The sequence below is a fragment of the Cebidichthys violaceus genome, unplaced genomic scaffold (assembly GCF_023349555.1).
Source record: "Cebidichthys violaceus isolate CVI_PGR_0920_01 unplaced genomic scaffold, fCebVio1.0.p SCAF_98, whole genome shotgun sequence".
In the NCBI taxonomy this organism is placed as follows: domain Eukaryota; kingdom Metazoa; phylum Chordata; class Actinopteri; order Perciformes; family Stichaeidae; genus Cebidichthys; species Cebidichthys violaceus.
In genome coordinates, this window is record NW_027176984.1 from 250,073 (window position 1) to 262,853 (window position 12,781).

General features: G+C 47.2%; 1 protein-coding gene across 2 annotated transcripts; it reads left to right on the forward strand.

The window, feature by feature from the left end:
* The first annotated feature begins 1,028 nt into the window (after nt 1-1,028).
* On the forward strand, nt 1,029-8,930 carry LOC137868118 (ubiquitin-protein ligase E3A). Of its 2 annotated transcripts, none has more exons than XM_068704648.1 (11): nt 1,029-1,292; nt 1,854-1,898; nt 2,421-2,725; nt 2,810-4,062; nt 4,151-4,295; nt 5,100-5,305; nt 5,428-5,592; nt 6,158-6,313; nt 6,401-6,474; nt 6,575-6,718; nt 8,177-8,930. In XM_068704648.1, exons 1-11 carry the CDS (start codon nt 1,216-1,218, stop codon nt 8,295-8,297), a joined length of 2,691 nt encoding a protein of 896 aa, XP_068560749.1. In that variant the 5' UTR covers nt 1,029-1,215; the 3' UTR covers nt 8,298-8,930. The 2 variants fall into 2 exon arrangements, with proteins under 2 accessions (XP_068560749.1, XP_068560750.1); XM_068704649.1 differs by having other exon boundaries at nt 1,029-1,240.
* Nucleotides 8,931-12,781: the final 3,851 nt, after the last annotated feature.

The window sequence follows — 12,781 nt, forward strand, 5'->3', positions numbered from 1 at the left end:
CAGAGGTTTAGTTTTCTTTTTTGTAAATTGCACCCACTAAAAAAACGATTTAATTTTTGGAATCAATTTATTTGGTAAAAGAATGAATCTCTTGCGCAGGTGATGGAAAACACAGAATGATATTTGCATAATGCTTGTAATTTTCCATGACTGTCCACCTGTTTGCATTTAGCCTTCAATTTCTTATGATCTTGCTAATTACAGATGGTTTTTGAAGACAGATATCACATTCACTTCAAAGAGGTGAACACCTGGGCAGACAGCCACACAATCACATATGAATCAACCAAGAAGATGGTTGAAACTGGTTGAAACTGGTCCAAACCTTCACTCTACCATGTGAGAAAGCTGTTTGTCACAGTGAAAAAAAGACAGAGCTCTGAATGAGTTGTGACTCTGCTCCTTCTGATCTCCTGGTTATTGATTTCGCACTTGGTGTTGAGTAGAGTTGGTCTAGCAGGTTGTCACTGCCCTCTGTCTTCCACTGTGCATAAGTAATAACTGGACACAATGTAGACACACTAGAAGTTTAACTTTGACTAAAATGGGTAAAAAAAAAACTAGTTCTAGGGTCGTAAGTCCTGCTCAGTGGAGGGCTTCTGTAACGTTTCCTCTTTACAGTTACAACACGTTTAATTGGTGGTGATATTCCAGCCTAGGAACACTGGTTGTTTTCTAGATCTATGGGCAAACATTTCATTTCAATGGCGGGTGTGATCCTGTGTGCACCTGTATCTAACAGGAAGAGGTTATTCCAGCTAGGACAGACGGCTGTCTTAAACAGTTCATGTTTAAAAAGATCACAAGAAAATGTGGAGAACGTAGTTCACTGTATTGTTGAATTGTTGCAATGTGTCCGTTATAATATGATATAATAAATCACAGTATAATGTACACATATTCTGTGTAAATAAAGAATAAGAAGCGTGGACTGAGTCAGTCCAGATCCTCGGAGCGTGTGATCCATTCCAGCACGTCCGCTACTTGAGTTAGAGCGCAGTGCATTGTGGGACGCAGGTTGACGGTGAAGTCAAGATGGCTGTGAACCTCAGGCAGAGCGAAGAGCCTGCTGTAGGAAGGCCGTGAAGGGAGTTTTGAATAAAAGATCCTTCGTCGCTGCCGGTTCAGACTTTTAAAGTTGTGATCAATCTGCGGAGGACTCGACAGAACCACAGAGAGCGACAGGATAACGAACAACAGAGGAGAAAGTCTCGTATGAATTCCGACGAGAAGGAGGACTGTGAGTGTGCGCCACCACAGGCCGAGACCAGCCCCGCAGGAGGACCATATAGGTGCGGACGCCGACAGGAAAGAGTCGGGGCTGCCGGGGATGCTAGCAGAACCGCCGATACCGATAGCTAGCTAGATGTTGCTGCTACTGCTACTCTCTATCGCGCTGTTGTTCGTATCGGCGTAGTGAGACACAGTTCGTAGCAAGCATCGGTGTATTAAAGAGTGAACACTGTTTTTACTTCAGAAGCGTCAGCTCCGCATGAATACTATTTAGAATAAGGCCAGCGTGCTAGCTAGTTTCTGCTACATTAGCGTGCTAAATCAGCGTCAGGGTCTTCAGGTCCCTGTCTGTCTCCTGACTGTTAAAGAATGTAAGATGTTCTTAAATGAACGTGTGTTAACTGTGCTACTCATTTAGCAGAGTAATCATGCTGAGGTTAACGCACCGACTCAAATGTGGCTCTTTAGCTTAGCGCGTGTCCTTTTCTCATCGTCCCCGAGGCACGAGCGATATGTAAATGACACGAGTTGTGATATTGACAAATTGAACAGACTCTGTAGTAATGCAGCACCGCGTGTCCTCTGTGTGTGTCTGATCGTCCTGTCTGTTGTTCAACTAGAGACTACGAGGAGCCTGAAATAGAAAACCCAGAAGCAAGCCGAATGTAAGTCCCACTCCTAGTGTGTGTGTGTGTGTGTGTGTGTGTGTGTGAGTGTGTGAGTGAGTGAGTGAGTGAGACACACACTCACACCACTATTGTTTTGGTCTCTTTCCTCTAAGCTCCGTTGACTGTGTTATTATCACGTTCTACACGGTGAACCACAGCGACATTCACTAGCCTGCTGAGACGTTCCTCCAGGTTCCTCAGTGTATGGAGACTCAGGTTGACGATCATTAGAGTTCTTGGAGGAGCAAAACAAGTGGTCTTCATCAGCGATGTGGCTGTACAATGCTAGACAGAGAAACTCCGTAATTGAAAATAATGAAACTCAGTTTTAATGGAAGGGTGATATATTAGTCACTGTATTGTTGGAACACAACCACACATGCATCACAACACTGTCCTGAGCGCTGAGATGAGATGAAGACTGACTGTTAGGCCGTAAACATGGTGATGGACCCCGTAGTGCACTGTTAGTGAGGACGTGGATTGATTCGGTGTGTTGTACCTCACCCCTGAATGCAGGAAGCGAGCAGCTGCCAAACATCTAATAGAGCGCTACTACCACCAGTTAACAGAGGGCTGTGGGAATGAGTCCTGCTCCAACTCATGGTGTGCCTCATCAGCCGGCTTCACCCGCATGGATAACAACGCAGCGGCCGTCAAATCCCTGGAGCTCTACAAGGTCAACGCCAAGCTATGCGACCCCCACCCCTCAAAGAAAGTCACTGCCTCGGCCCACCTGGAGAGCAGCGCTCACAGCAACTCCGCCTGCAGCAACCGGAAGTTGAACCATAAAGATGTCCACTCTGTACGGGACAACTTCAAAGGTAAGTAGATGCCTCACGCTCAGTCTAATCTGAAGGTTGAGTCAGGTCTGTTTTTCTAACCACGTAATGTTTGACTCTGTGTAGATGTGAATTACCTGACGGAGGAGAAAGTGTATGAGATCCTGGACATCTGTGGAGAGAAGGAAGATTACTCCCCTCTGATCAGGGTAATAGGTCGGGTGTTCTCCAGTGCTGAAGGCCTGGTGCAGAGCTTCAGGAGGTCCAAACCTCACACCAAAGAGGAGCTCAAGTCCCTCCAGGGTAAGGACGAGGACAAGGACGAGGATGAGAAGGAGGCCGCTGCCTGCTCTGCTACGGCGATGGAGGAGGACTCCCCCGCCTCCTCTTCGTCATCGAGGCTCGGAGAGGGCTCCTCGGGGGAGAACGATGTGCAGAAGCTGGGTCCTGACGAGGTGTCGGTGGACATCGAAGCTGTGCGGCGGGTCTTTGAGCGCCTGCTGTCCAATGAGAAGATAGAAGCTGCCTTCCTGAATGCACTGGTCTATCTCTCGCCCAACGTAGAGTGCGATCTGACGTACCACAACGTGTACTCACGAGACCCAAACTACCTGAACCTGTTTGTTATAGTGATGGAAAACAGCAACCTCCACAGCCCAGAGTACCTGGAGATCGCCCTCCCCCAGTTTTGCAAGGCCATGAGCAAACTCCCTCTGGCCGCTCTGGCCAAACTGTCACGCTTGTGGTCGCACTACAGCACAGAGCAGATTCGGCGCATGGTGGAGACCTTCCAGCAGCTCATTACCTACAAGGTGATCAGTAACGAGTTCAACAGCCGCAACCTGGTCAACGACGATGACGCGGTGGTGGCGGCCACCAAGTGCTTGAAGATCGTCTACTATGCAAACGTGCTGGGCGGCGACCTCGACACGGAGCACAACGAGGACGAGGACGAGGAGCCCATCCCAGAGTCCAGCGAGCTCACGCTGCAGGAGCTGCTGGGGGAGGAGCGGAGGAACAAGAAGGGCCCTCGGGTGGACCCGCTGGAGACGGAGTTGGGGATCCGCACCAACGACTGCCGACGGCCGCTCATTGCCTTTGAGGAGTTTGTCAATGAACCTTTAAACGAGGTGCTGGAGATGGACAAGGACTACACTTTCTTTAAGGTTGAAACTGAGAACAAGTTCTCCTTCATGACCTGCCCCTTCATCCTGAACGCCGTCACCAAGAACCTGGGTCTGTACTATGACAACCGCATCCGCATGTACAGCGAGCGGCGCATCACTGTGCTCTACAGTCTGGTGCAGGGTCAACAGCTCAACCCCTACCTGAGGCTCAAAGTGAGGAGAGACCACATTATTGACGATGCTCTGGTCAGGGTACGTGTGCCGGTTCTCCCATCTAGTCATTTGAAACGTTCTGGTTTTTGATACTTTGCACTGACGGGTTTCTCTTGTGCGTCTCCAGCTGGAAATGATCGCGATGGAGAACCCTGCAGACCTGAAGAAGCAGCTGTATGTGGAGTTTGAAGGAGAGCAAGGCGTTGATGAAGGAGGTGTTTCCAAAGAATTCTTCCAGCTGGTGGTGGAGGAGATCTTCAACCCAGATATCGGTAAGAAAACACAACTAGCAATTATGTTGCAAAGCCAATACTGTACAGTGTTTCCCCTACCAGTGTATTAGAGGGGCGCCCCTGATGTAGTGGTAGGGAAACACTGTTAGGACCAGCAGCCTCTGCTTCAACACGAAGAGAAACGCACGTTATTCACAGTGGACATGAACTACATACTATTACACTCGCCTGTAGGAAGCTCAGGCATTGTGTCGTCATTGTTCAGTTTCATTCCTGCAAGACATGATACTGTTTTATGAACCGATGTAATGGTTGAGATATGTGGAAGCTCGTTGAATCAAAGTGTGTGTGTGTGTGTGACAGTGAAGGTAGTGATGTTCTCTGGTACAGACTAGTCCTGTAGTGGACTTGCTCATGTTTGCAGTTTCAGGACAACGTTTCCTCCTCCTTTCAAACTCAAAGTGAGCACAGTCTAGTATGAAACGATGGGATGGAGGAGCAGAGAAGTAAGACCTGACAGATAAATGTTACTGCTTACATTTCACAAAATATAATAAATGTGAAGCATTATTGATCTGCAGCTTCACATCAGAACCTTGAACAGACGTTGAGTAACTTCAGGTCCGTTGTTCTCAGAAGGCCTCTAACACATCCAAGTCACAGCTGACCGCCGGTCCTACTCATGAAAGAAGTGCGACCGGAGAAATAAAGAGATGAAAATGTCCAGCGGTTACCACCTAATGCGCTGTAGATCGTCCCTCTGATTGGCTGCTGACCGCCCGTCAGAGGAAGTGATCGTTGACGGCATGGAGCCTGTCTTCATGGCCTCTCTCCCTGCTGCAGGCATGTTCACGTACGACGAGCGCACCAAGATGTTTTGGTTCAACCCTTCGTCGCTGGAGAACGAAGGCCAGTACACTCTGATCGGCATCGTGCTGGGTCTGGCCATCTATAACAACTGCATTCTGGACGTCCACTTCCCCATGGTGGTCTACAGGAAGCTGATGGGCAAGAAAGGAACCTTCAGGGACTTAGCTGATGCCAACCCGGTAAGAACCCCCCCATCAAATGTGCTCATTGTTCTCCGATGGCTTCACTCATCAGGTGAACATGTGTGGATCAGTTCTGAAGCTAAGTGTGACACGTGTCTGTGTTGAACTGTGTTGTACAGGTTCTCTACCAGAGTCTGAAGGAGCTGCTGGAGTACGAGGGCAGCGTGGAGGAGGACATGATGATCACCTTCCAGATTTCACAGACGGACCTGTTTGGGAACCCACTCATGTATGATTTGAGGGAAAATGGGGACAAGATTCCCGTCACAAATGAGAACAGAAAGGTGAGCCAGACTCTAATCATGAAGCGGTTCCTCCAGGTCTTCATAGGATTCAAAGGTCTTATGTTGCCATGGCATTAGCCAGACTCATTCTATATTCTGTATTATTGTTTGCTCATAGTAAATTGTCATTGAGAAGGAGGGTCATGGTCTGTGTGAAGCAGACCGACCACAGGACTGTGATCGTAGATCTGAAAGAATCCAGTAGCTGAACCTACGGGTCCTGTAGAGCAACGGGTCCTGTAGAACAGGTCCCGTAGAGCAACAGGTTCTGTAGAGCAACGGGTTCTGTAGAACAGGTCCCGTAGAACCAGTGTTTGGTTTGTCCTCTCTGTGGAGCTTTTAATGTCTCGTTTTACTTTAACCAAAACATCAGTTCTTAGTTTCTGGTGATGATACATGCTTATTAATATGAATATTATATTATATCCCATCTGTGGAAAATCTGTCTTCAAGGCTAGATGGTGCTTGGCTAAGTGGGAAAAGATAACTGTGTGTGTGTGTGTGTGTGTGTGTGTGTGTGTGTGTGTGTGTGTGTGTGTGTGTGTGTGTGTGTGTGTGTGTGTAGGAGTTCGTGGCTCAGTATGCGGAGTACATGCTGAACAAAAGCGTGGAGAAGCAGTTCAAAGCCTTCAGGAGAGGCTTCCACATGGTCACCAACGAGTCTCCGCTCAAGTACCTGTTCAGACCAGAGGAAATCGAGCTGCTGATATGTGGAAGCAGGGTGAGGTTTGTCGGCACACGTTTGAAGAGGGTCCTCAGTCCTGTCTCGAGCTTACATCCCGTGTTGTGTCTTTGTCGCCTTCTGCAGAACCTGGACTTTCTGGCGCTTGAAGAGACGACAGAATACGATGGAGGTTACAACAGAGATTCTCGAATCATCAAGTAAGAGGTGTTTGTGTTTGGGTCAGGATGTGTCGTCCTGGTTTGAGTAGGTGATGACATCCTGTTGACGCTGCACCCTCTCTGTCTGGTTGCATCACAGGGAGTTCTGGGAGACGTTGCACTTGTTCGCGGAGGACCAGAAGCGCCTCTTCCTGCAGTTCACCACCGGCACCGACAGAGCACCCGTGGGGGGGCTGGGCAAGCTGAAGATGATCATCGCCAAGAACGGCCCCGACACTGACAGGTGGGCCCCCTCGATCAATTCCGTTGCTACTCGCCTCTTCCTGTACCGTCCTCGTGTCGCGTTCATGCAGAGTGGGAGGAAAGAGCTCCGTTGTGTTCAGGGAGACCTCGTGTCCCCGACTCACTTCAGGGCGCTTAGAGAGTCTGAATGTGAGCCGTTAATAATAATTACAGTTGCAAGCAGCATTGGTCATCTTCACGCACGTCGAGGGTAGTAGCAGGACTCTGGGTGACGCCGCCATGCATCTGTGACCATCATACACTTAGATCAGAGAGTCTTCTTCTCATGGTGTCTTTAGATTGTTCTGACTAAACTCTAAACTGATCGGATTAATTCTCTAGGAGGAGTTGGTAGTGCAGCACCTGGAAATAAAAAAAAACCACGAGAAATTCATACAAAATTCAAAATGGCTGACTTCCGGTTGGGATTAGAGCATGGACCCCTGAGACTTTTATTTAAGTCTACATGTGCTACATCTGCTTACCAAATTTCATACATCCAGGTGAAACGTACAGTGAGGGCTGCATCATTGAAATATTGTAGGGGGCGCTATCGAGCTGATTTGCCACTCTGAAGCATTAAAACCATAATGTATAACAAAATCTTGGGTTTTAAATCTGTTTGTCAAGTTTGGTTTTGTTTAGATTACTTTTTGCCTCTCAAAATTACCTTAGTTTTTCACGACAAAGACTGTGTCGCAATGGCGTTCGACGAAACATCATAAGCTTCATGAACTGGCATTATGAACTTCTTACATTTGTGTGGAACTAATTTGACGTTGATCTGATTTACCTACTAAGAGAAACAAGCCAAAGTATAAAGACTCTAACGTCCTGTTGCCACTAGGTGGCGCTATGACTATGCATCTAAATAGTCATACAGATGTGTTCAGGGTCAGGATGTTATGGAATATGAGAGATTTGGAGCAGATTAGACGATTACGGCCGAGTTACAACAACTTCCTGTTTCATGGCGAATGGTGGTTTGTTAGGGATTCATAGTTCATAACGTTTTGATCTTTGAGTAACTTTTCACCTCAGAATGCAGTTTAGCCACGACTGCCCTGTGTGCCAAATTTCTAAATGTTACCAGTAATGTTACCAAGCAGATGAAGGCATGCAGCTTCACCAGAAACTCCTTTAGCTCAGAGAGCGGTCCACCGTGGACAGACCCAGATCCTCCAGCGGAGACCGGTCCACCGTGGACAGACCCAGATCCTCCAGCGGAGACCGGTCCACCGTGGACAGACCCAGATCCGGCTTCACTGCAGCCTTGGACCTGCAGAGGGAGCTCTGGAGGAGGAGCGCTCCCACCACATGTTTCTAGGCGTTTGTGTCATCAGACTGGTGGACTTGGAAACGTTAACGCAGACCAAACTGAGACGAGGGATCAGGTCTTGGTCGTCCATGCTTCTCAGGCTGCGGGTGTGATCGGCTGTGCTTTGTTTTGTCTCGGCAGGTTACCGACGTCCCACACCTGCTTCAACGTGCTGCTGCTGCCTGAATACAGCAACAAGGAGAAGCTGAAGGAGAGACTGCTGAAAGCCATCACCTATGCCAAAGGGTTCGGCATGCTCTGAGCCCGGCTCCGAGCGGACTCGTTCTCAGAAAGCCCATCAGACCCTGCCCTTCCTTTATCAGACACAGTCTAAGAGGAGAACACCAGTATGTTTTGAGGAAAGTCCATAATGAAAGAGGAGAAAGGTTGAATAGAGCGCTCCGGTAGTTCTTGTTCTGTGCCTGCATCATCCCACATGAGTCCGTGTAAAAGCACAGAGACCTCCTGATCAAAGCCCGCCACGTCCACACAGCCTCCGTCTCTCTATGGACAGAGAGGATCATTGTCCTCTTTATTTATTTCAAGCTTCAAATGGGTTCTTTTTCACGCCTGCCTGTTGTGATAGCTTCCCTACTTGGGCTTAATATTAAAATCTGTAAATTTGGGACAGCTCACTAACCAGTCAATACGAGCCCGTTTATTGAACAAAGGTGTGTTGAAGTAGACGTGAGCTCTTGTAGTTTTAGAGTAGTCGTTACTTTCAGACGTTGTATTCCCACTGAAGAGCTCGCTGACCATTCCGCTCACAGCCAAGTCCACCTGTCATCACGTCCGCGTTGAGGAAGTTCCTGTGATTTGGTCCAAAATGGCACATTCTGAAATAGCTGTTGTGTTTTGGGGCCTTTTGTCCTTGGGGGGGGGGGGGGGGGGCACCGCAGGTTAGACTGAAATCTTGTCAGAGCTGTGTAAGTGCACTTAGACATTTTCAGAATGTTTGTTTTGTGGCCACAGGCTGCCATGATTGTTTGAAGCATTTTATTTCCATGTCTTCCTGTGTTGACGATTCTAAATAAAATCAGTATTTATATTTCGGTGCGGTTGGAACTACGACGCCTGTTGGAGGATGTGCACCTGTAGACCAGTCACTGCTGACGCTCTGAGGCAGGAAGCACTCGGTGTAGTCCGTCTGGCTCTGTCTCCGTTCATCTGGAGCCCCACATGTAGACCGACAGACGGACTCGGCTCTGGTACCTGGTGGTCTGGTCTCTGGCTGTAGGTCCGCCGGTCATTTAGGTACTACATGTATGTATGCCAGGCCTGATCCCAGAGGGGCGGGCTAGCACTGATGATGATGAGGATAGAAGTCTGAGCACAATGTGAACAATAGGGTGAGTTTGAACGTGGTCTCAAAGACCGGTGACCTACCTCTGTTGAACAAACACAAAGCTGTCACCGGGGATCTGTTAGTCCAGCACATGTAGCTAGGCTAGGCTAGCTGTGTCTGCTCTAAGCTAGGCTCAGCATGTCCTGCAGCTACGTCCAGATACCCGACGGTGATGGTCTGCTCCGACTGTGGACGCATCGCTGCATCTCATTTCTGTTTGGATCTGTCACAGTTGAGAATGAAAACAGGTGTAACCACTGACTCTGGATCAGTCCTGAACTGTTTCAGAGCACTGTTGAACAATCATTTAAACCACTTATTTGATAGGTGTGGTAGGTCAGCCCTGTTCTACACGATACACACACACTACACACCGTGTGTGTGTGTGTGTGTGTGTGTGTGTGTGTGTGTGTGTGTGTGTGTGTGTGTGTGTGTGTGTGTGTGTGTGTGTGTGTGTGTGTGTGTGTGTGTGTGTGTGTGTGTTTTACAGTTATTGGGATTCTCTCTAGCGTTGGGTGAATCCAGTACAATATGAAGATCAAGTTTAGTCTTGTCAAGCCGAGCTTTACTTAAACTTCTCTACCAGACAAAGACATGTTGACACAGACTTGATGTTCATTGTGATAGATTACAATGCTGATCGATCTGTACTTTGAGCAGTGTAAGAAATCCAAAACCATAGCACACATGAGATCATGTTCAGTAATGAGACACACACACACACACACACACACACACCCCTCCCTTTCAAATAGGTGGTTGAGATCATTGTGGTGAACTCAACAGAAGGTGTTTGTTGACCCTGAACAGTGGCCCCTCCTCTTTAGAGTTGCTATTAAATGGTGAAGCTTTTCAGAGTCCTGGTCCTAATCGGTACGTGGAGCCGGCTCATGTGTCGTTACTACATGTGGACCTTCAGTCCCAGGGGACCGAGTGGTCCTACATGGGGGCAGATGGTGACCCCTGTCTCAGAATATCAATGTCCTTCATCTTCTTCCTGCTGTCTCGTGTTTATGTCGAGGACCACCGAGAGACTGAATGAACACTAGAAACAGACGTCAACTGTCTGTGAACACCAGACCCAAACCACCCACAGCATCCGCTGGGAAGAGGTCAAAGGTCATGGAGTCAGTGGACATCTGAGGAAAGGCCGAGGTCACCATGAGGCCATCACGTCATTGCTCCTGAGCCAGCTTCATGGTAGCTGAGCAGCTTTTTGTCCACAGATTTAAGAAACGAATGTTCCGATGTAGACCGAGCAGATGGGAGTCGTGTTGTCTCTGGAGAGTGACTCTGACTTGTCTCTGGTGAATGAGGTTCCTGCCGCCCCGGTGATGCGTCTGCAGGAGGTCTGTCTTCACACCACTGAACCACAGTGCAGTACACACCAACCCTGAGCCATCCTTTGTGTTCTCTCGCTCTTACTTTGTCATCGTCATGTTTCAGACGGACCTGGGCAACGTGACGTTGGAGAATCTTCTTCATTGGAGAGTGGTGGAGGGTTACTACAGCGTATTGTATGTTTGTAATACTGCAGTGACGTCGGCCATGTGGAACTCTGTGTATCGCTTCAAAGGTTCAGGATTACTCTGTCATTGAGCCCAGGTCTGGTTTCAGCTGTTTAACATTAATGTGTAACTGCGTTGTGATGCTGCTCACGTGAACATGTGAAAGGGCTCTAGAGCCAAGTGGAGCTAAAAGGTCAAAGGTCAATCTGATCTTGGAAAGGAAGGCAGTTTTCATCAACTGGCATTCTAAAAGATACAAACTGATGAAAGGCTACAAGTATTCCGTGTTGTGAAAACATGCTAAATAAAGATGACAGCTTTTTTCCAACTTGTGTCGCCTTCTAACCTGATTTGAGTCCACAGGTCCTGAATGTCTCCGTGTCGGGCTCTTTATTGGTGGTCCCAGTCATTTAACTAGTTCTGCTAAACACTCAAACACGTACACCAGGAACATGAAGCGTATGTCCCACTAAGAAGCTCTTACACCATTTTCACTTGTTCATGGCTTAACAAGGCTGAGAGTCTAAAGACATGACTGAACTCTGATGCTATCAGGAGACTAGAAATGTGCTAATGAGAAGAATGACCACAGTCAGTAGGATTGATCCTCTGAACCACAAGGGGCCGTACCGATCCATCTAACGGGTGTTGTGAGTTTCTTCGTTTCTTCAGACGCTATGCCACAGACTGCAGGTTCCCCAGACATAGAACATACTATATACAGTGCTGTGAAAAAGTATTTGCCCTTCCTGGTTTCTTATTTTTTTGCATATTTGTCACACTTAAATGTTTCAGATCATCAAACAAATTTTAATATTAGACAAAGATAACCCGAGTAAATACAAAATGCTGTTTTTAAATGATTTAATTTATTAAGGGAGAAAAGCTATCCAAACCTACTTGGCCCTGTGTGAAAAAGTAATTGCCCCCTAAACCCGATAACTGGTTTTGTCACCCTTGGCAGCAACAATTGCAATCTAGCGTTTGCGATAACTGGCAATGAGTCTTTCACATCGCTGTGGAAGAATTTTGGCCTACTGTTATTTGCAGAATTGTTTTAATTCAGCCACATTGGATGGTTTTAGATCAGAAACGGCTCGTTGAAGGTCATGCCACAGCATCTCAATCAGATTTAAGTCCAGACTTTGACTAGGCCACTCCAAAACCTTCATTTTGCTTTTTTTGAGCCATTCAGAGGTGGACTTGCTGGTGTCCACCTCTGTCAGTCCACAGAATATTTGCTCAAAAGTCTCGGGGATCATCAAGATGTTTTTGGTAAATGTGAGATGAGCCTTTGTGTTCTTTTTGCTCAGCAGTGGCTTTCGCCTTGGAACTGTCCCATGGATGCTATTTGTGCCCAGTCTGTTTCTTATTGTTGAATCATGAACACTGACCTTAACTGAGGAGACTGAGGCCTGAAGTTCTTCAGATGTTGTTCTGGGGTCTTTCCAGACTGATTCATGTCAGTTACTTTGTTTCTCATCTGTTCTTGAATTTCTTTAGATGGAGGCATGATGTGTTGCTTTTTGAGATCTTTTAGCCGACTTCACTTTGTCAGACGGGTTCTATTTAAGTGATTTCTTGATTCAACAGGTCTGGCAGTAATCAGGCCTGGGTGTGGATAGTGAAATTAAACTCAGCTTTCCAAAAAAATCACAGTTCATTCATGATTTATCAAGGGGTGGCAATTACTTTTTCACATAGGGTCAAGTAGGTTTGGATAGCTTTTGTCCCTTAATAAAAGAAATCATCATTTGAAAACTGCATTTTGTATTTACTCGGGTTATCTTTGTCTAATATTAAAATTTGTTTGATGGTCTGAAACATTTAAGTGTTACAAATATGCAAAAAAATAAGAAACCAGGAAGGGCAAATACTTTTTCACAGCACTGT

Excerpts from the sequence above, each read along its gene's own strand:
- LOC137868118 (XM_068704648.1), top strand. The coding sequence starts at position 1,216 with ATGAATTCCGACGAGAAGGAGGACTGTGAGTGTGCGCCACCACAGGCC. Across the intron at positions 1,293-1,853 it reads CCCGCAGGAGGACCATATAG|AGACTACGAGGAGCCTGAAA; the intron begins GTGCGGACGCCG and ends TTGTTCAACTAG. Across the intron at positions 6,475-6,574 it reads AGAGATTCTCGAATCATCAA|GGAGTTCTGGGAGACGTTGC; the intron begins GTAAGAGGTGTT and ends GTTGCATCACAG.